Source organism: Diplotaxodon limnothrissa, linkage group LG19, assembly GCF_057381915.1.
Source record: "Diplotaxodon limnothrissa isolate DT_005_m linkage group LG19, D_limnothrissa_male_GT1.1, whole genome shotgun sequence".
NCBI classification, from domain to species: domain Eukaryota; kingdom Metazoa; phylum Chordata; class Actinopteri; order Cichliformes; family Cichlidae; genus Diplotaxodon; species Diplotaxodon limnothrissa.
The window spans coordinates 30,948,309-30,969,081 of record NC_140614.1 but is presented as its reverse complement, the minus strand read 5'-3'; the positions used below and the strand labels follow the sequence as shown (position 1 = coordinate 30,969,081).

The 20,773-nt window shown below is 41.9% G+C and overlaps 2 protein-coding genes across 2 annotated transcripts; one reads left to right on the top strand and one right to left on the bottom strand.

The window, feature by feature from the left end:
* Positions 1-4,339: 4,339 nt before the first annotated feature.
* Positions 4,340-7,208, bottom strand: ap5m1 (adaptor related protein complex 5 subunit mu 1). Its single transcript, XM_085343046.1, has 8 exons — positions 7,070-7,208; positions 6,313-6,964; positions 5,992-6,219; positions 5,777-5,916; positions 5,354-5,439; positions 5,135-5,247; positions 4,894-4,990; positions 4,340-4,809 (listed from the first exon to the last, which is right to left on the bottom strand). The coding sequence occupies exons 1-8, from the start codon at positions 7,135-7,137 to the stop codon at positions 4,727-4,729; spliced, it is 1,467 nt and encodes a 488-aa protein (XP_085199172.1). The 5' UTR covers positions 7,138-7,208; the 3' UTR covers positions 4,340-4,726.
* A 129-nt stretch (positions 7,209-7,337) lies between these two features.
* Positions 7,338-17,991, top strand: exoc5 (exocyst complex component 5). Its single transcript, XM_085342520.1, has 18 exons — positions 7,338-7,534; positions 7,918-8,012; positions 9,264-9,411; positions 9,550-9,744; positions 11,161-11,225; positions 11,431-11,459; positions 12,628-12,737; positions 12,900-12,944; positions 13,039-13,179; positions 13,254-13,336; positions 13,430-13,639; positions 13,729-13,876; positions 13,979-14,087; positions 15,089-15,209; positions 15,295-15,381; positions 15,483-15,591; positions 15,768-15,983; positions 16,788-17,991. Exons 1-18 carry the CDS (start codon positions 7,508-7,510, stop codon positions 16,974-16,976), a joined length of 2,127 nt encoding a protein of 708 aa, XP_085198646.1. The 5' UTR covers positions 7,338-7,507; the 3' UTR covers positions 16,977-17,991.
* The last annotated feature ends 2,782 nt before the right edge of the window (positions 17,992-20,773 follow it).

Sequence of the window (20,773 nt, the reverse complement as noted above, 5' to 3'; positions counted from 1 at the left end):
TGAAGTTACTGACATTTTTATAGGACAGGGCAAAAAGGAAAAGAAATATTAGCACAAGTGGGTCTACGCTCACAGAGCCATCATGTGACTGAGGTCATTTGTAACACCCAACTTTAAGACAGATATTGTAACCATTAAACTTTACATAAATAGCTTGGACCGAGAAGTATTTTGCAAGTGTCAGCTTCTTGGACCGACAGCAGGACAATGGGCTCTACACACTCCAGACCAGGATTGCATAAAGTGGCCCCATGTAATATTTTGCAAGAAAAGACTCAGAAGCCAAAACCACAATGGACAGTCCCTGCACTGCCACACGCTGTGGAGCTGCCACCAGGATCTGTGGGAGAGAAAAGCACAACCTTTCCTCCACTGAAGCAGGAAATAACTCTTTCTTTGCTTTCAGGTCAGTCTGCGCCAAATTTCATTCCCAGTTATGATTTATTTGTTTTGTTACTCATCACTATGTGTTACTGATTTTGTGTTTGTGTGTGCAATTTAAGCATCATTCATTCTCCTCCACCCAGAAGACCTTGGGTTAGCTTGGCAAAATTAGCTGCCTAATATATTTAACTAAAACAGACTGGTCGTGCTGCCTGGTTCATTTTTAAAACATTTCACATCTGCGCTGGGACTCTGGGAGACATCATTCATTATTGTTTCTGACTGGTTGTGATTATTACCCAGACATCCCGTCATTATCTCTCCTCAGGCACTGCAACTGCTGGCCCTTAAAATTGGCCACACAAGCACTGCCAATCAAATTGCCAAAGTAATAAAAAAAAAAATAAAAATAAATAAAAATATCACTGCTAACCCACTGTCACCTTCATGCTATGTCAAACGATTCCAATAAGGAATTTTGATGGTTTTTTTATAGGACAGGGACCTCACAGATGGGGATATTCACCGTTTTTTTACAACCTGCCAAGAAGGCACGAGCAAAGTAATTCAGGTAAAGCATCTTGACAAAGTATGGAAGAGGTGAAGTGCATCTTTAGCATCAATAATTTAAATCATACATTTTTACTAACAGTCTGCAACGGTGCTTAAGAGCGAGTGGGAGAGGGTAGAAAAAATGGGGTGGATGGGAAAGGAGGGAGAGAGAGGCAGCTGTGAGTCTGAGCCCTTCCTCTTGTCTCCCAGTGGATCTGATTAAAGTGCCAGTAGAGTGGAAAGTGGGGTGGTCTACAGCCATGACTGGCCCTCAACGGGATCTATTTTCAGGCTACAGAGAACAGAAAAGCTCCCACCCACCAGGAGATGCAAACTTGCAGAAACAAATAAAAGCATAGACTCCACAATTGTGTTACTCTTTCTCTTTTTTTAGAGTGTTTGGCTTTAAACCCAGCATCCACTCTTCCATTACCTACAAAACACCAATTCCAATGAAAACTGATGGGTCAGTTCCTTTAATTATAAATATCTTTACGACAATATGAAAATACTGAGCATTTAATAGCACATAAGTAGTAGAGACATTAAAGGAATTTTCCTGGCAGTGAAGCAGAAGTATGCAGCAAAGCAAACTAGAAATATTTCAGTAAAGTACAAATAACTCATAATTATAATTCACTACAGTGCTGGAGTAAATGAACTTAGTTGATTTCAATATCCAGTTTATTTAACCCTTTCTAGGGCAGGTTTCTGGAGGTTCAGAGAGCTGCCTCTCAAGCTCACCTCTAAAATGTCAGGCAGCAGAGAAGACATAAGATACAGTCTACACATTTAACCTCAGGCTTGGAAATTGTTGATCTAATACATACTCTGTTTGAATGCGGTGTATTCCAACCTAACTTGCCTTCTTTTATTTGTCCTTTTCGATGGAGATCCAAATGCAGAAGGCATCCAGAAGCTGAAACTCGTGAGAACCCACTGAGAGAGACATCTTTTGGAATGAGACCACAAGAAATGGGAACCCCGGCTGCCTTCTGGAGCCAATATCTTTCCCTTCCTTTGGTTTTGAAGTGTAACCTGTCCAGAAAAACAGCTACAACGCAAGCTAGATCATACAGTCAAAGAAGAAAGAGTTCATGATGTAGCACAGACTAAAGGAAAAAACACACACACAACAAACTGGAGATGGCAGATGTTTTTGAAAACAGCAAAACAAAATGGAAAACTGGACAACTGAAGAGAAACTGATGCAGAGAACTGAAGTAAAGTGCACAGAGGTCACAGGATGAAACGGTCAGATAGGCAGGATAAGAAGCAGAAGCGGGATCTTTAAGCTATCATACCAAATTTCAGTTTTCAGAAATGATAACAAAGTTGCCATGCGTGTTCTGGAACCAACTTTTATTAACAATATGATGAAACTTTTTGATGTTTGGAAGCTACTGCATGTTCTGGCTTTCATGACTGAGTTTATGGCGCCCTCTATTGGTGAAAGAAATGCGATGACGTGAGAAAAACTGCTGGAACATTGACTTCAGCCTCCCTGCAATATTGACAACAAACATCCAAAAATGAACTATTTAGCTAAAAGAGGTTTGAATCGACTTTTTTTTTCTTTTTAGGTTTCTGGTCCATTATTAGACATTTGGGATAAAAGTTAGTGCAAAAGAAAAAACAACAACAACCTTTCAGTCTGCAGATATATTCTGTTATTTAAAAGCAAATGCACGCTCAGACTGAAAACAGGAAGCTAGTAATTCTACCATTATTTATGAAGTGGCCTCCCTGAGGCCGACTCTAAGCAGACTTAGACTGGCTGAGAGGAACTGGACTCCTACCAAACACCTGGAACAACAGAAGCTTTCAATTGCTTGGTCCCCAGGCCCAGCGTGTTAAATGAACACTACACAGCAGGAGGAATTTAATCAGCAGTGATAATCTTGCAGTGGTTGGGTAGAACTATTTAAACAGAAGAAATTCACTTTATTAAATGTATTAAAGACATAAATACATGCTAATGTGACTTTTATTGTAATCTGCCACTGGGTGTCATTATTGGGCTGAGGGACACACAGTAACTCAAACATCCACAGAGAAGTGGGAAGCATTTTTTGGCATTTAATTGCAAATTCTTTTGTGGGTGTGCAAAAACATTTTAGTATCCAAACTTCATGATGTTTTAAACGATTTGTAACAATCCAAAATGCTGCGTTTGGCCCACATGATCTTTATTTTGATTATTACAGGAGTAAAGTGTAAATCTGTTTCTTGTATGCATGTATGCAAGAGTAAACACATTTCAAATAAATGAACAATTCAGCTGAATGCCCAGAGGTATGGACAGAAGGCACTGGAGCAGAGCAACACATTAAATGAGTCCATCTACTTAGCAAGCTATTCAATCAACAAAGCAAAGTCTGCCAGTGAGAGGCCACTAACTGCAGACTTGAGGAGCCAGACTGACCACATATTGCGACACTGAGGAGATTTAGAGTGGCCCAACTCTTCAAAAAAAAAAAAAAAAAAAAAACCCTTCTCCTTTTCCAGTTCGCTAACCACACACACTGGGCCTTAAAGCCAAATCATCGTGGAGGGGGAGAGCCGAGAGGTCTCGGTGTCTGCCACTCCATACTGCTACATAAAAAGAAGGTGAAGGATGCCGTGTGAGCAATTGGTTCCAATTGACAGAGGATTGGTCATGGTCAGCCTTCTGAGTGGAAATCCACGTGAGAATGTAGCATTTGGACCAGCAAGGGGCACAAGAGGCCAATGGCAGACAATGAGGCCACTCAGAGGAGTCTGGCTGCTGTGGAATAGTTGGGACACAATCTCCTCTGGTTTAACCCTTCATCAGCTAGTTATTCATTCAACTTAATGCACAGAGGTGGAGCTTGTGTAGTAGAAATGTTACATGCATAGTTCAGGTAATGTGCTGATAAACTGAGGGAAGCATTTGGAACCAAACGCCGATTTGAGCCGTTTTATCTATGCATTGAAGCATACATAGAGGGTTACTCTGATGATTGTGTTACATCAATAAAAGATCAAAATCATTTACAGCAGGCTGCACCATAAATTAGTTAAAAAACCTCCTCTGTAACCTCGAGAGGCAACTCAACAGTTACCATCCTTGTGACTTTTTCACCAATTAGGCAGGTCCTGCTCACAGAATGAGACCGACAGCTTTCAAGTCTCAAAGGGCCCGAGGGTCAGCGCTCAATCACAGTCAGGCTGGAGAGTTTGTGTGTTTCAGCTAGCTACTAGTTGACAGGGCAAAGCTGAGGTCAAAAGAGGTGGGGGCCAGTGATTGGTATGGGTGTGGACTCCTGCCAGCTCAAAAGAGAAGGTTTTGTCGCCAAGACACTGGCCGAATCAGGCTTCCCTTTCACAGTCCAGCCGCCCCTCTACTCCAGGCCTACAACAGCTGATGACAAGGCCCCAGCTGCTAATTATCCGGCTGATGGAGAGTCACTGAAGTGCGACTGTCAGAGCAAGGGGTGGCCCTTGTGTCTGCAATGGGATATATCTGCGGCAGACTGGGGGATAAAAGAAGTTGAACTGCAGGTGCAGGTAGTTCTTTAAAAGCAGTAATCCAGTTGATTTTTGCATATTGTGAAGTGCCTTTGCACATGTGAGTAGATAATAGATAATAACTCTCCTGTAAAACAGGGTACCATAATAATAATTTAACTGGGTCAAAATTCTTTACTTTCAGCTGTACCCGGGACGCTGGGTCCTGGGTCGTACATCACTGTGTGTGCGTTACAGTATTTTCAGTCTCTTTAATACACAGTGCAGTGTCCACAAAGCCCCTCTTTGTGAATCCATCCTACATCATCATCTGTCCAGAAGATACCGGAGCTGTACCTGTTGAATTCCATATGTAGTACTCTTTGGACTGAAGTTCTCGGGCTGAGGGCAGGACAGACACAGTTGTTAGGGTCACCCAAGAGACAAATATTTATAAAAAAAATTTTTTTTTTACTGTAAGCTTACATGTTACAATCCGTGGCTTGGCAGAAGAATAAACCTGCACCGAATGCTGGTCAACATAACACCCAGACAACGTCATGTCAGGCACTTTGAAATGCAACTGTGAAGAAAAAAGCCACTGATGAGGAGTAATAAATCTTTTTATCTCGTCTTACATTAATGTGAGTAGTACATGAAGACCATAAAGTAGTAAGTATGGGTGACGATCCTTGGCTACTGGTAATTATGAAACATAATAACTTACTTTGACATAAGCAGTAAGTTTTGTGCAGAGTGGGTCAGAAGGTCCTGGTGTTGGTCCAGAAAAGTTGATCTTACCCTCCATCGTAACCTCACGAGACTTTGGGAACTTTTGCCCTACATATCATTGAGAATAAAATAGTCATCCATTTTTTTTAAAGTATGCAGATGCAGTGAAAGGGATTTTGTCTCTTATAGGGAGAGTCTGAAGCATAACGCTTACCCAGGACCCAGACAAGCAGGTTTTTCTCTTTTGAAACATCCAACTGTCCAGAGCTTACCTTCATATCTACAACACCCATTTGATCCCTGCACAGTGCACACAGAGACAGTATGCAGACAATCAATTAAATCGGATTTTTTTAACAGAGGTTACAGAACACAGCTGAATTACAGTGCAGTTTGTTTAATAGTCTCTCACACACAAGCAAGATACTATAACTCTGCTAAATTAGATTTAAAAACATTTAAAAGAGTTTTCCATTAAAAAAAATTTTCCTGCACACATATGTGCATTTGATTTTTCAACAATTTCTAAACTCCTAAAAGGGCTCTCAGTAATTATATTTATGACTGGATCATATTATGCTTGTAAAGAAAGCATAAAGCACGAGGAAATAGTGATTTTGAACTTTGTGTAGTTTACCTGTTAAAGAATGGCAGGTGAGCATTACAGAACTCAAAACTGTTCTTTATACTCTCATGAAGTTTGAGGGTTACTGACACGCGAAGCTGGTTCTCCTCTTCCTTTAGTTGGTATGAACCAAGTATGGGTGGAACAGGAACCTGGTGAGAAATTAAGATTTTAGCAGAAATCATTTACAAGATGAAAACATATCTGCAAGGAATTTGTATGCATACCTCAGAAGTATAGCTGCATAGTCTGAAGGGCTCTAGAGGAGGGGAAAAGGGAAACTTGTATGGCCCGGAGAAAGCTGAGCCATCATAATTATCCACACTGCTGGCAGTCAGGATACTCGAATCCAGAGATGTGACACAGGGATGGACCAGGATGTCCTGCAGTGGAGAACCATTTGGTGGCAGTGATAGAGTCACTGTCACATTTGGGAGCACCCCCTCCACTTCACACTGTTGAAAGAAGGGTAGAAATGTAGAATAATCCTAAATAAATCATTTCCAGAAGTTATAACATTAATCACTTTTTTTACATTGCGGACTTACTTTGCATGTCACGGTGCCATAAACATCCCAGAGGTCCTGTCTGCTTCGATTACCATACTGCATGGACCGCACTGTTTCTATCAGTCCAACGTTAACCACAGCTCGACCTCGGTGTAGTCCTGTCTTCCAGGCTGGCTGTTTCTGAGTTCCAACAGAAGTGGGCGCTGTGGGTGTCCCAGGTAGGGGGACATCAAGGGGTGTGCCAAGTGGACAAACCTGCAGGAGGACTGAGGGCACCATTGCCAGACGAGAGCCAAGCCCTTCACTATCAGGCTTACTCCCTGAGCCAAGGAGAAAAGTCTGTAGGCCTGCCAGAAGTGTGAGACCCTGTGAGACTGACAGCAGACTGGCCAGAGGTGGCCGCGGATCAGGAGGGACATCCACTAAAGGCAGACACGCCAGAATGAGAGGCCCTTGCGAGACAGTCAACACAGGCCAAAGTATTCCTTTTGCAGGTCCATCCACATGCAGCTCCAGGGCTGGTGACCGTGGACGGTAAAGACAGTCATCTCTGAGGGCTACATAATTCTTACCTGAGTCTGAAAGCCCCAGCTCAGTGAGCAGGAGCTGCAGGAAAGTACTCTCCTCTGGGACTGCTACATATGAGGAACCTGCCAGGCTCTTTGCACGGTGCTCCACGGTGGAAAACCTCCTGATGAAGGAGACACAAGACATGACAAAACACAGCGATCTATAAGTAATCCGAAAAAAATATGTTATGTTAGCATATATGTGACAATAATTAGAAGTCACAAACCTAGAAAAGCGTATTGACAGATTTCCTCCATTCTCGTGAGAAATAATCCACAAACCACGTACAGTCATTTCTCCGGCTACAGCAAACTCCCGACTTTATGGGGGAAAAACAAAAGCGTCAAAATCTAATATTTAAATCTCCCTGTGCATGTGTTAAATTCATTTTTTGCCTCGCTGTATGAACATCGCTGATGCTTGCTACTTACTTCCTGCTTTTGTTGTTTCATGTGACAACTACGTCCAATCAGCTGACAAATGCGCTTGCGCACTTCCAAGCGGCTGTCCCCACCCTTCTCTCCCATACAGGAAGCTGGATCGCCAACCAGCTAGCTGTCAACAAAGGGCAAAACTGTACGAAACCACCAAATCAATGCAGAAGTCGGCTTTGAGTTCCATCTCCTAGGTTTTATCTCATCGCGCCGCCAGCTGAATCTTTAACATGGCGACGACAGCTCATCTGTTCGAGGTAAAATGACAACGGGTAGCTGTGTTAGCTTTCAGGCTAGCTAAGGGGCTAACTACAATTAACGGTACCCTAACAGTGCCGACCGTATTTATCAATTGAGTGCGTAATTAAGAATTAATAATAACTCAAGCATTGAGGAGAAACGTTGGTTTCTTGTTGTTAAAGTGTGAGAAAAGAGGACACGTATTGTCTAATTGTATGAGTTCGCTTATTCGAGGAAATAGCAATGTTGTTGGCTGTTTGTGTGCAATACAATCAGCACAGGTAACTTTAGTAACCTTTTACAATTTACCCGATCTTGTAATCTTTTACCATCCTTTTGTAGACGACTGTAGTATTTTGGGCCAAGTGACTTTTCTCCCATTGCTTTTTCCCCCCTTTAGGAGCCCTTTGACGCAGATGAGTACATTGAAAGGCTGGCATGGAGGACTCCTGGGGGAGGCTCCAAAGGAGGAGCCGAGGCGTTTGACCCCAAAAGGTACTATAGATACTTGTCATTTACATATGCAGTAGCATCTCTCTTATCCTTAATATAAGGTCGTAGTTTATAAGAATTACATGCACCACATTTTAGCTCAAAGTTTTAGATTATATAGCGTATAAGATCTCCTTCCATCCATTATCTTTATTGAAAAGGAAGTAAAATTTAATTGATTATTTTTAGTTATTATAATAATAAATATGTTCTCAAAAGGATGCCTTATTCATGAATTAATATTTCAACTTTTACAAATGGAAAGCATTAACCATGCATACTGTCTTTCTAGCCATAGTGCCACTCATTTTTTGAGCAGTTAATTAAATTAATTAGACTGTAATCAAGACCATTTTCTCTCTGTAGCCATTAAATACACATAAACCATCTTCTTCTCTCTCAGTAAACATATTTTAATAATAATTTAGGGTAAGCTTCCTGTTAAAATACTTGGAAATAATTCATTATATTTGAGATTTTAGTGTTTCAATTACATTATGTCATTGTATTATTTTATAACAGTCAACAGACTGACTTTCTAAAGAAGCTGTCCTTCACAAAGCTCACCTGGATCTCCTCTCCACTCATTTAAAGTTTCGGGTTGGAGAAAAACAAGAAATAAATATTAAAGTCTTTTGCATCTTTTTCCCCCATATTTGTTGTGATGTTTATATTTGGGGACAGGCCTGCATCTCGTAAGCAAAAATGCCACAGCAGTTTAACTGTGCCACAGATGCATCCTGCTTATCTTCTCACTACACAAACTGTTGCCGCCACCTCCTCGGATACTCTTAGCTACAAGTCAGAGACAACATATCTGTGGAGGCCACCATACTGTGAGTCACCAGCCAGGGAATGAGTGTCTGTTGGGAAAGGATGGGAGATGTCTTTAAGCTCTAGCCAGTGCTGAGGGAATTAGTCAGAAGATTATACACTCATCATTTTGGGATGTTTCCTACTCTGTGAAATGTGGTGCTGACTTAGAACATTTGCTCTGCAGTCCTGGTGGCACTTAAAATGCAGCTGACGAAGCTGCTAGTTTTCAGAGCTTCTTAAGCCTGGGGACCCAGGAATTAAGCATCTGGCACTATTCTTTAACTATTAACTGTAACTGTGAGGTCAGTGGGACAGATTTAACCTTGCGGTACCAAATTACTATTCTAAACTAAGGGCATTTTCTGCATCTTTTACCTGTTATTTTTTTTTGAAGAACTACCAAGTGGAAACTTACATGCATTCTTTCCCCCATTAAAGGCTGTTGGAGGAGTTTCAGAACCACATTGAGGAGTTGAAGCAATTGGATGAGAAGATCCAGCGGAAGGTGGAGAAGCTTGAGCATCAGTGTCATCGTGAGGCCAAGGAATTTGCCCACAAAGTTCAAGACTTGCAGAGAAGCAACCAGGTGTGTTGTGTGGTGAAAGGAGCCAATCACACCCACTGCAAAGCCCTTGAGCTGTCAAAGATTATATTATCTGTCATTCCAAAAACTTTTTTCTGTGTGTTTTTTATTTCACATCCTCTTTGTTTTGCATGATATCAGGTGGCCTTTCAGCATTTCCAAGAGCTCGACGAGCACATCAGCTATGTGGCCACTAAGGTTTGTCACCTGGGGGACCAGCTGGAGGGGGTGAACACGCCTCGCCAGAGAGCTGTAGAAGCTCAGCGTCTGATGACCTACTTCAACGAGTTCTTGGATGGAGACCTACGCAGCGATGTATTTAACAACCCAGACAAGGTAAGTATGCTGCACATGTTCTTTCCCTTCACATCAGTGGAGGTGTGTATGCGTGACCACTGTCGGGGGCCCCCTGCTGTGATACTGCTGGAGGTGAGAATGAACAGGATTACGAGGTAAACCATCCATATTAATTTGTTAAGTTTATCCCTTTAGTTGGATCCCTCGACTAATTTGGATTAATAAACTGTCATTTGCTGTCTGACAATAGCTGGCTGATTGACTAACATGGATGTCAACATGCTCATGTCAAAACTAATTGCATTTACAGTAGGTTGTCTGGGAGAGAGAATTTGGATGGCCCTCAGCTTTGTGTCACGTTACAGCAGAAGAGAGCTTGTAGCAAGGTGGTGCATGCAAGGGCACTGGTGACATACATCCTGGGAAAAGATATGCACACTTTTACCCAGTGTCAGTCTACACAGAGGCCTTTTCGATGTTAGACAAGTGGCCAAAAGTTTGATTTTGCAGTTTTGTAGTGACAGCAGAGCGACTGAGATGCTTTAGATTTATTCTTGTTAGTAGGAATGTCATTAGCGGATGCTGAGAAGTGTGTCTGGGGGTCAATCCCAGAAACGAAAGCTGGAGATGGAGCTGGTTTTCTGGAAAGGCATGCAGAAATATCTGTCCAGATTCCTTTTTCCTGAGCATACCTCCATATGAGGGGGAAAAGAGGAAAGCTGCAAGTGAATAGCTGAAGGGGGATGGCTTTGCTAATCCTTCTGAAAGGGAGGGCTGGGCCGCCAGCGTGGAGACAAGTGCTGCTAAACCCTGACTGCAGGGAGACGGCTACATTACTTACATGGGATTTAGCTAATCTTAGCTGGGGGACAGATACTTAGAAAACCTTCGCCGAGCAGAAAGGCTGGATCCTCCTCACGGGAGCAGAGTAATGATGTTAGCTGAGGCAGGCATCTGCGGGAACAGAGGAGTTGCGGACGGCGGGCCTTTCGTAGGTCTGGGGCTTTTTTTTCAGTATGTCAGGAGGGGTGGGGGTGTGTATGGGGGTGTGGGGCGGCTCTCGACAGGGCCCCCTTTTTTTAGACAGATATCCCTGGACGGACAGATTATTGAAGGCGATTTAGACTCCTGTGGGATTACAGCCTATTCAGAAAAGGCATGCCAATAAAGAGTTGGATGTGCTGCTAAGTCAGGACTTCCACTGCTGCTGCTGCCGATGCCCAGGTGAGCGCAGCCTGTCTGTTATCAGCTCCCTGTTCAACACGGGAAGGTGGAGGAGGGCTGCTTTAAGATGATGATCCCCCAAGGGGAAACACTGCCGGCGGCCTGCCCACTTTTTCTCTGGATGTCCACTTCACATGGTCCCGCTGTGCTCTCACTCTTTTTCCATCACCTGATATCTCTCTCTCATAAACACACATACATACCCACTCTCACTTTTTCTCTGTTCCTCAGATTAAGGAAGCTGCTGATATCATTCAGAAGCTGCATCTCATTGCCCAGGAGCTGCCATTCGACAGGTGAGTCAGGCATCCTGAAGGCAGCTTTAGACAAAAGCAGTGACATACAAGAGGAACGCAGAGTATTACTTTTGTTCCTCTCAGTGTAATCGCAACACTAAATCTTTACAGCATCATGTGATTTCTAAAAATAGTCTACTTTTTTATTTTACTAGTATATAGATTAAAATGTCATTGATATTGATTTACTGTTTTTCTCTGCCAGGTTTGCAGATGTCAAGGCAAAAATTGCAAGTAAGTTTTTGACAGTCACCCACATTTAGTGTTTCTATTGTAAACTACTTGGAATGACCAAGTTTTCTTCATTTGAAGAAACATTATTGAACATTGAATATTGAGTCACTGCTCCAATGAAGAAAACCTTATTAAAGTTAAACAAACACTGTTTGTTTTAACCATCCCTCAGTCTCAACAACTTTCATGGGTCCGAACATTAAAAAGCCTGTAAAAGTATTTCTGAAGACCCGGGTGGTCATCTGTCCAGGCCTGATGCTGCTGTCATGAGTAGTGAATGTACTACAGAGTTCAGACCAGGAGCAAAAGTGTGTGTACATAAAGAATGAAAAAACCAAACAAGGCTTACAGAAAACACCTGCAGAAATATCAAAACTTTGCAAAAATGTTTGTTTCTGTAACGTTATTTCCAGTCTAAGAAAAACAGTAAATGACAGTGTGCTGATGGAAGGACAAATGGAACCTCTGCCCTCACAAAACAACTTTGTGCAATATGTCAAGGTTACTGAAGTCCATTTAGGTATCCCAGAACACTTGTTGATCAGTGTTTCCTGGACTAATGAGAAAGAAGTTGTTTTTTTGGTGTTTGTTTTTTTTTAATAATAAACACAAATACACACAAAAGTCTGTGCAAAGAGGAAAGTACATTAGCACTCAACCCTTAGATCATCGGTATACTCTTTTCTATCTCGGGGCCTGGATGTCTCCCAATCTAGGGGGAAACAATGACATTTCACAATAAAGGTGTCTCTATATGAAACTGTGGAGTGTGGAAAAACTGAGGAAAATGGGACTTATGTAAGTTGACTTATGTTTATGCTGTAGGATGTGACCTGTAAACTTTTTTTGGCTTCCGAATGGGGGCATGCTGATGTGTGCTGATGCACACCATCCTCATCTGATGGAGGTTTTTGCCATTAAGATGCATAACTAAATTTAAGCGTTTAATTCCTTTTTCCAGCCTGCACTGTGTTGATTTTTAAATCACATGAAGTACAACTGTTTGTGTATCATTAATTTAATCAGCTTGTGTTTATTGGTGTCTGTGACTTAGATGAATATCAGGCCACATTTTATGAGTAGTCAAATCAGAAATCCTAGTAATCCTTTGTAATAATATAATATAAAATCTAATAATTTATTGGTGGTTGTTTGGTTTTCTAACCAGGTAAATACCATGACCTGGAGCGGCAGTTAATCCAGGAGTTCACTGCAGCTCAGCGCAGGGGTGAGATTGGACGTATGCGGGAGGTTGCAGCAGTTCTATTACATTTCAAGGTAACCTAGAAAATGGGTTCAGTGTCCACATTTGACCTTTGGTCAAATTAATTGGATAATTGTGATTCCCATTCTGTTCATATTAATCATGTATGATTTAAATTTTTAGCACTTCCTTGAAATGTTGCACAGCGATGTAATGCTTGTGTCTTTTCGTAAAAGGGCTATGCACACTGTGTGGACGTCTACATCAAGCAGTGTCAGGAGGTGAGTGTGTAAAGTTCCTCTTACACTTGGTAGTATTGCTTCAAGTAATATCTGCAGACATTTACATGTTGCTGATGTCATCTGTCTTTGTAAGGGTGCCTACGTGAGGAATGACGTGTTTGAGGACACGGCAGTCCTCTGCCAGAGGGTCAATAAGCAGGTGGGCGAGGTCTTCAGTAGTCCTGAGACTGTCATGGCCAAACTCATCCAGAACATCTTTGAGAACAAATTACAGGTATTTCTACTGAAATGAAGAGTTTGATGTATTACTCTGTCTTTGGTTATATTTAACTGGCTTTGTGTCTGCAGGCACATGTTAAAGAAAAACTGGATGAAACTCGACACTCAGATGTAGAACAATACCTCAAGAATCTCTATGACCTTTACACCAGGTAATTAACTTGCTGACTTTTAATTCAGTTCACTTCATGGGTACCCGGAAACCATTGTTCTTGTTTATGACTCTGATTATTTCCCTTTTGAAGGACCACAGGATTAGCCACAAAGCTCACAGAGTTCAACCTGGGCTCAGACAAGCATACGTTCCTCTCCAAGCTGATTAAGAGCATTTTTTCTTCATACTTGGAAAGTTACATTGACATGGAGAGAGAATACCTTCGCACTCGAGGTGCCATGATTCTGCAGCGATACTACGACTCTAAGAATCACCAGAAACGGCCAGTGGGTGCTGGCAGGTCAGACTTTTACACATTTGATTTTACACAAAGAAAAGATTAACTGGTAAAAAAACAAAACATAATTTAAGTTTTGTTTTTTGTAACAGTATTCAAGATCTGAAGGAACGGATCAGACAACGCACCAATCTTCCATTGGGCCCTAGCATTGACACCCACGGAGAGACTTTTCTCTCTCCGGAGCTGGTTGTCAATTTGTTGCAGGAGACACGCCATGCCTTTGAGAGATGCCACAGGGTGAGGCTTTTCTGCCCTATGTTTACTAGCGGTGCGCTAACTGTACTGCATTTGTGTTTTTTGAAAAAGTTTAAATGCATATTTTTCTTTGATGTTACACAGCTTTCAGACCCGTCTGACCTGCCCAAGAATGCCTTCTCAATCTTCCTGCTACTGGTTGACCACCTTTGTGTAGAACACATTGATTACGCCTTAGAGATTGGCCTCTCAGGTAAATCCAACTTAGCTCATTAAAACCATAATGTTTGTCTGCAGTGTTCACTATAGCTGTGTCCTAAAACTAAAACTTTTAATTTACTGGCAAGGATGATCCAGGTCTTCCTTGCCATCTTGTAAGAAAAGCTTTTCAATCAAACAGCCAGCAGACTGTTAAATAATAGCAGCCATCCTGGTGAAACTTTGATAATGGTCTAGTCCAGTGGTTCTCAAACTGTTGAACCAGAGCAGATTAGGTGTGGAAAACCAGATGAATACAATATTTCTGTCTTACATTTATTTGTAACAAAACACTAACAAAGGAAGCTGGAAACACATCGAATTCAGTGCTGGCGGGAAGCCTAACCCAGCTGTCATTCGGTGAGTCAGGGTACACGCTGGACAAGGCACCAGTCTATCACTGAACTAACACATAGTGACAGACACAAATCATTTTATCAAAGACAAAAGAAATCCCAATTTCTTAGCCGCATGTGGAAGATCCATCATCATTCTCCTTGCTCCACATGAGTTGAAACCATCAAGTATGTTACCTGGCAGGCCACATCCTCCGTTTTTGATTCGACACACCAATGTCTGTTCCATATGAAAAAGTGAAAAATCCAAGTTACCTTGATGCCATGCAGGCTGCGCTTTTGGCACTTCTTTACATTTTCTATGGGACTGTATAATAAGGGAGCAGCTTATCATTTTCAGCCAGCTACAGTGGAACTAAACATGCATTTGGTACATCCCAGTGCTCAATTCGTTAGGTACATTCTGCATTAAGGAAATGGATCATTGATGTCCCTGTGGTTTGATTACTTTCTCCTCACTGTCTGACACTGAAATAGAGCATTACTGAGAATTTCTGCTTCATGCATTATATTTCTCTAATGCCAAGAAGTAGACATCAGGCACTAGTGGTTTTCTGCTCTTTGTGAATCATGTTGATTCATGCTTTCACCCACTTTTTTTTTTTCCTATCGTCTGGCTTTCTCTCTTTCTCTTCTACAGCAATTCCCTCACCTGATGCAAAGAATGCCAACCTGTACTTCCTGGATGTGGTTCAGCAGGCGAACTCTATCTTTCATTTGTTTGACAAACAGTTTAATGACCAGCTCATGCCTCTGATAAGGTCAGTTAAGGGTTAAAGATGATGAACCTTTTATTCATCTAGTAAAAAGATTTTCCTGAATTTATCTTTCCTAATCTGATTTTAGCTCATCTCCAAAGTTGGCAGAGTGTTTGCACAAGAAAAAAGAGGTGATAGAGCAGATGGAAGTGAAACTGGACACAGGAATCGACAGGTCTGTGTGTTTCTAATACTTTGTCTGTAATGAAATAGCAAGTAGTTTTAAAAGACATTTATGGGTGTTTTGTTTTTAATCTTTCTCCCTGCTGCACACAGAACACTAAACTGCATGGTGGGCCAGATGAAGCACATCTTGGCAACAGAGCAGAAGAAGACAGATTTCAGGCCTGAGGATGAAAACAATGTCATGATCCAGTACACTACAGTAAGAGAGAAAAATCTTCAGCTCGCTTTAAGGAGCTCACATTCAAAACTAAACAAATTAGCAAAGGAAACTTGCAAATCAAATCCACACCTAGTTTTTCTTCGACTAAATACAGATAGTGTGTCGGACTGAACGTGTTTTCCATGTTTCTCCTCGTGTACCCCCCACCTTGACAGGCCTGCTCCAAGGTATGTGCCTACGTCAGTCGGCAGGTGGAGCACGTGCGGAAGTCCATGGATGGGAAAAATGTGGACACAGTGCTGACGGAGTTGGGCATTCGTTTCCACCGGCTCATCCATGAGCATCTACAGCAATACAGCTACAGCTCAATGGGAGGGATGCTGGCCATCTGCGACGTGGCTGAATACCGACGATGCGCCAAGGACTTCAGGGTGAGTGTGGGGTGGGGTGGGGTGGGGGGTGGAGCATAGGTCCAGAATGCACTGGTCACAGGGCAAACATGGCTTTTCCTACAAAGGCTCTACCTGGGATGTTTTATTAAATAAACTGGTCAGGCCAATCCAAAATAAAGGCTCTGGCATCCTTTGTTAATCTTTCAGTACAAACAAGAAGGGTGGCAAATAAGAATTATTTCCATCATTGATTATTTGATTGCTTATTTTCCTTTGTTAAACATTCAGTCTAAACATACATGGACCAACAGCATTGTAAATTTTCCGTGTTTAACGTGTACATTTGCTTATTTTGTCAGAACAGCTGTTAAAAGTCCACAAGACAATTCATTTTAATTATTAATTATTTAACCCCGTAAAGGATGAACCATTAAAAATTCTCAGAAAATTAGATTTTTTAACCTTCTGATGACTAAAAAAAGAATATGCATTTATAAATATAAATTTGCATGTATGCATTTTATTGTAATTTGTGTCATTTTTACTAAATCTGGCATTTTTGTAGACTATTGCTCGCAGTTTGTTTACCTCAAACAAAAACATATGGGGACTAGGGTTAAGGTTGGGGGGGACAACACTGATGTAGAGGTTTAAAAAACTTGACCCGTGTATCATGTTATGTAGCAAATAAATAAATTAAATTAATCTATTCACAATTAACTATATTATATGGAAAAACTGGCAATTCTCACAGAGAGTCTGCAAATATTAGACATTTTTATTTAATCTAAATGTATAAAAACCTAAAGTATGTAAACAGTCTTGTACTTCACTGTCGTTCAGGTCCCTCTGGTGCTGCAGCTCTTTGACACACTCCATGCCCTTTGTAACCTCCTGGTGGTTGCCCCTGATAACCTGAAGCAGGTCTGTTCGGGTGAGCAGCTAACCAATCTGGACCGAAACCTCCTGCACGCCTTCGTCCAGCTCAGAGTGGATTACCGTTCAGCTCGACTCGGTAGACACTTCAGTTAATGACTGTTTCAACACCTCCCTGAGCTCCGTCCAGTAAATTATGCTTTGATGAGATGATGCATCTTGAAGATACCCATTACTGCTTCAGTGAATGCATCAGTCTGGCCCTAGCATACAGACTGTACTGGGATTGCTTTGTGCGTCATGGAGACAAGGGCCAGTGCTCCTTGAATGTGTGCATTTTACCTTTTTTTCCCATTGTTTATTTCTCCAAGCTGAAGAAATTTAAATGTCTATTGACTTAATTTCAATTGTTTTTAAATACTAATCTATGGCAAAGATATCTGAAATCTAAGTAAATGGACATTACTCATTTCTATGGTTATCTAAAAAGAAACACTTTTTTTTTTATTGTGCCAAAAATATAAATTCTGTGGCTGCACCTGTGCACAGAAGTGGACCCGAAAGCTGCTTTAAAGGGAATCTGTCAACAATCACACTGTAAAGTCAAGGCTGTAGTCACTCTGTGCATTGCAGACAGCTACCCCTTGTAATGAACTGTAGGAAACCAGACAGAGACAGCCTGACTAAGCATGAGATCTGAGGTCTGTCTGGCTAAGAGAGACACATGACCACCTCTATAACCTTTGACCCTTGACCACAAATTACAGGTCAAGAGGCCATCTCAGAGTAGTGTGATCCGAGCTGCAAACAGGTCTGAGAACCTCTCTGTAGGTTTGGGTGGTCTCTTTATGGCTTAGATGATTGGTGTGATGGGTCACTGAGTATGTGTCACTGTAATTGCACAGATCAACACTTGCTCATCCAGTGGGGCACACAGTCCAAAGACATTGTCAGTCTGATCTGCAGTGTTTCTGGGTCAGGAGACACTACAGTGTGGACCTCTAATGATTAAGGAAACAAGCAAGAAGGGACTTCTTCACACAGGGCTTATTAGGGAGCTTCTACACTGAGAAAGACGAAGGGTCGTGTACCTAATGCCCAAAACTGTCTCTTATACAAAGTCGCTCTCATTGTACTGCTGTTTACCTTAATTAGTGACCCAATAAAAATCTGTTGCATTTTATTACTGTCCGTCTATGAATATCCTTCATAAATTGGGGAGCTGTGAATAGAAAGTTTGCTGAGTTCTCTTCAAATGTGACTTTCAAAGTGAGATGAAACAGTCTGTCTATAGAAGTCATCAAGTATTCATAGGAATTCTTGCCACCAGAGTAAAGTTCTTTCTTAGACTTCAGGAAGTGAGCAGAGCCAGAGGGGATTAGATATCTACGAGTTGATGAATTGTGTGCAGTAGTCATGGACTGGGGGAGAGCTGGGGAGATAGAGATGGCTGAAAGCTCAGTTCCAGCGCCGGCTGGTTAGTGTTGTGTAGAGGGTACACACGGTGCTGTGCAAGTTCAAACAACATAATTAATTAGGCTAATATTAATATTATCAATGCCACATAAATTCAATTCTCTCAGCCCTAATCACAACTGGATAGCTTGTAAAAATTATTTTGTTAGGCCCTGATGCAAACAGTGGGTCTTTTCCAAACATTTGAAAACTATTTGTTTTTGCGCCGATTAATGTGTGTGGCGCGGGAAGGGGTTAGGGGAGCGGAGCCAGGCCAGAGACGATAACTGGTGTGGAGACGAAGGCAGAGGCGCAGCCTGGCCCCAGGGACTCCCAGCACAGGCACATGGAAAAGGGGGAGGGATGTATTTTTTGGGGTGGGTGTTTGAGCAGGTGGAGGGGATTAGTAAAACTGTCAACACTGGAGAGCTGGATAAGACTGTCCTCTCTTACTCGTCAGTTTGAGCAGCTCTTGCATACACATTCAGAAACATAAAGACTCCAACACATACAAACATACGCTGGTGTCAGGACAGCAGAAAGACTGTGGTTGAACTGACCGTGAACGTGTCGTTCTACTTTTGATTTTTACTTTCTGTTAAAACTGTTTCCTGTTTTAACAGGAAACTGTCCGCCGCTTTTGTATTCAGATAGCAGAATATCTGCTCCCGTGCAAGGAAACCATGCCAAGATGTGTGCAGTTAGCTTTGAATTTATACCGGGACTGTGATCATCAATACCTCATACCTACAATATCGATCGTTTTGACCTTTCCATTGTGCAATTAAATCTTTAAACCGTGCTATTAGATCAAGCTTTGTTTAGCCAGGTGTCAGTGAAAGAGGCTCTCATTGAAAATGGTTGTTTTGTAATCTAAGGGGTTTTAATCCACACAAATCCAAATCTCTTGAAGGTGAGAAAATTATATTCTGTCTGTAGTACAGTAGTTTCAAATAGAACCTCTCTACGTGCACATTTCAAGCATCTGGTTTTTAACCAATGCTTTTAATTTTATTCTACAGCTGAATCCTCTCTGACACTATTTGTTTGCTGTCTTTATGCATCTCCCTCCCTCCTTTGTCTCCTCTGCCAAATCATCGACCGTAGCTTCTTATTTGTCCACTCACCCGGCTAGTTCTCCCAATATCCCATAAATCCTTGCTTTCGGCGCATTGCTGCTTCCCCAACTAGGCCGTCCCTCTCTCTGCCTCCTGGAGCCCTGACAATAAAGCATTACAGCAGTCAATCCATGTCAACAACAGCTTTGCTTAATTCCTGCTAAACACGTTTAAACTAAATCTTCACCTAATGATGCATAATGATTTGCTCTTTAGTGTGCTTGTGGCTCATATCAATTTTTCTGGTTTATTTTACCCACCAGTGAAAAGATGACTCAGGTGGACTCGCTGTGGAAGACAGTCTGGGATTAAGGATCCCCCCTGTTAAAATTAGGCAGTAATTGTGACTAGATCCATGAGTGTTTTGGCCTCACGGAGAACATCTTGTCTGACTAAATGTCCTCCGTTCTTAGCATTTTCGAAGCAAACAATGAGCGATGTTTAGAAATCACACAACAGATGGGATCACTGTATCCTGATTAGCTAGTTTACATATGAGCTGAATTGGAGTAAAAACTATTAAAACAGTGGGATCTTCATATTTATACATCTATGGTGGATATTCAAAGAAAGGCTTTTGTGGTCTTTTTCAAATCTATTCTTCAGAATTCCTCTGTGAGAGACTTTGGTGGCACACATCCAGGCCCTCTGATGCGATGCAGATGTTGCCCTGACCTTGACCTCCTGCCCATGCGATGCCAGGGCCAAAAAGGCACAGGTGCCACGCCACCTTCAGTCTTGGGCAGCTGAGGGCTGCACTGTGCAGGATGTGAACGGTGCCAACTCTCCTCCTTTGCTCGCTTTTATTATCTAATGGGGTTTAATAATCCCTTGATTCTTGCAATCATACACAACCAGTTTCTTGAAGATGTCACAAAGTAGTTTGTTTGTTCTGCTTTTTTTTTTGCCCTTCTTCCTCCACCCTCCCCATCTCCTAAAAACACTATTAATTCTCTGCCGTAGTGGAGTGTCTTCCAGTGCTATTTCCTGGCCCTGTGCCTTGCTCTCTCTTGGCTGGGTTTGTCTGGTTGACTGCTCCACAGGAACAGACTGGCACTCTAGCTGAGGGCTCCGGGGTCTGCACACACAATCCACTAAACATGTCTCTGTGTGAGGAGCTGCACTACTTCCTAAATATGAAGGAGGAATCTCGAGTTGCAGCAACATTAAGCACATTTCCTCTTAATTATTTTATGTAGATGTACTTACCGTTATAATATATAATTTAATATTACTGTGCATTATGGGTAATTATCAGGAATTCTAGCAACTGGTCCAGTCTTGCTATTATAGTGTACAATACATGCTTAAATTCCATACAGTGCACTCCATTATTGGCATGTTGGTGCGTGCAGGACTAAGAAAAATACTGCAGAAGCA

Bases quoted from the DNA above. Each gene is read 5' to 3' on its own strand.
- ap5m1 (XM_085343046.1), bottom strand. From the start codon at position 7,137: ATGACTGTACGTGGTTTGTGGATTATTTCTCACGAGAATGGAGGAAAT. The intron at 5,248-5,353 runs GTAAGCGTTATG...AATGATATGTAG, and splicing joins CCTGCTTGTCTGGGTCCTGG to GGCAAAAGTTCCCAAAGTCT. The intron at 4,991-5,134 runs GTAAGTTATTAT...TTTTCTTCACAG, and splicing joins AACTTACTGCTTATGTCAAA to TTGCATTTCAAAGTGCCTGA.
- exoc5 (XM_085342520.1), top strand. From the start codon at position 7,508: ATGGCGACGACAGCTCATCTGTTCGAG. The intron at 13,640-13,728 runs GTCAGACTTTTA...TTTTTGTAACAG, and splicing joins CGGCCAGTGGGTGCTGGCAG to TATTCAAGATCTGAAGGAAC. The intron at 15,382-15,482 runs GTCTGTGTGTTT...TGCTGCACACAG, and splicing joins CTGGACACAGGAATCGACAG to AACACTAAACTGCATGGTGG.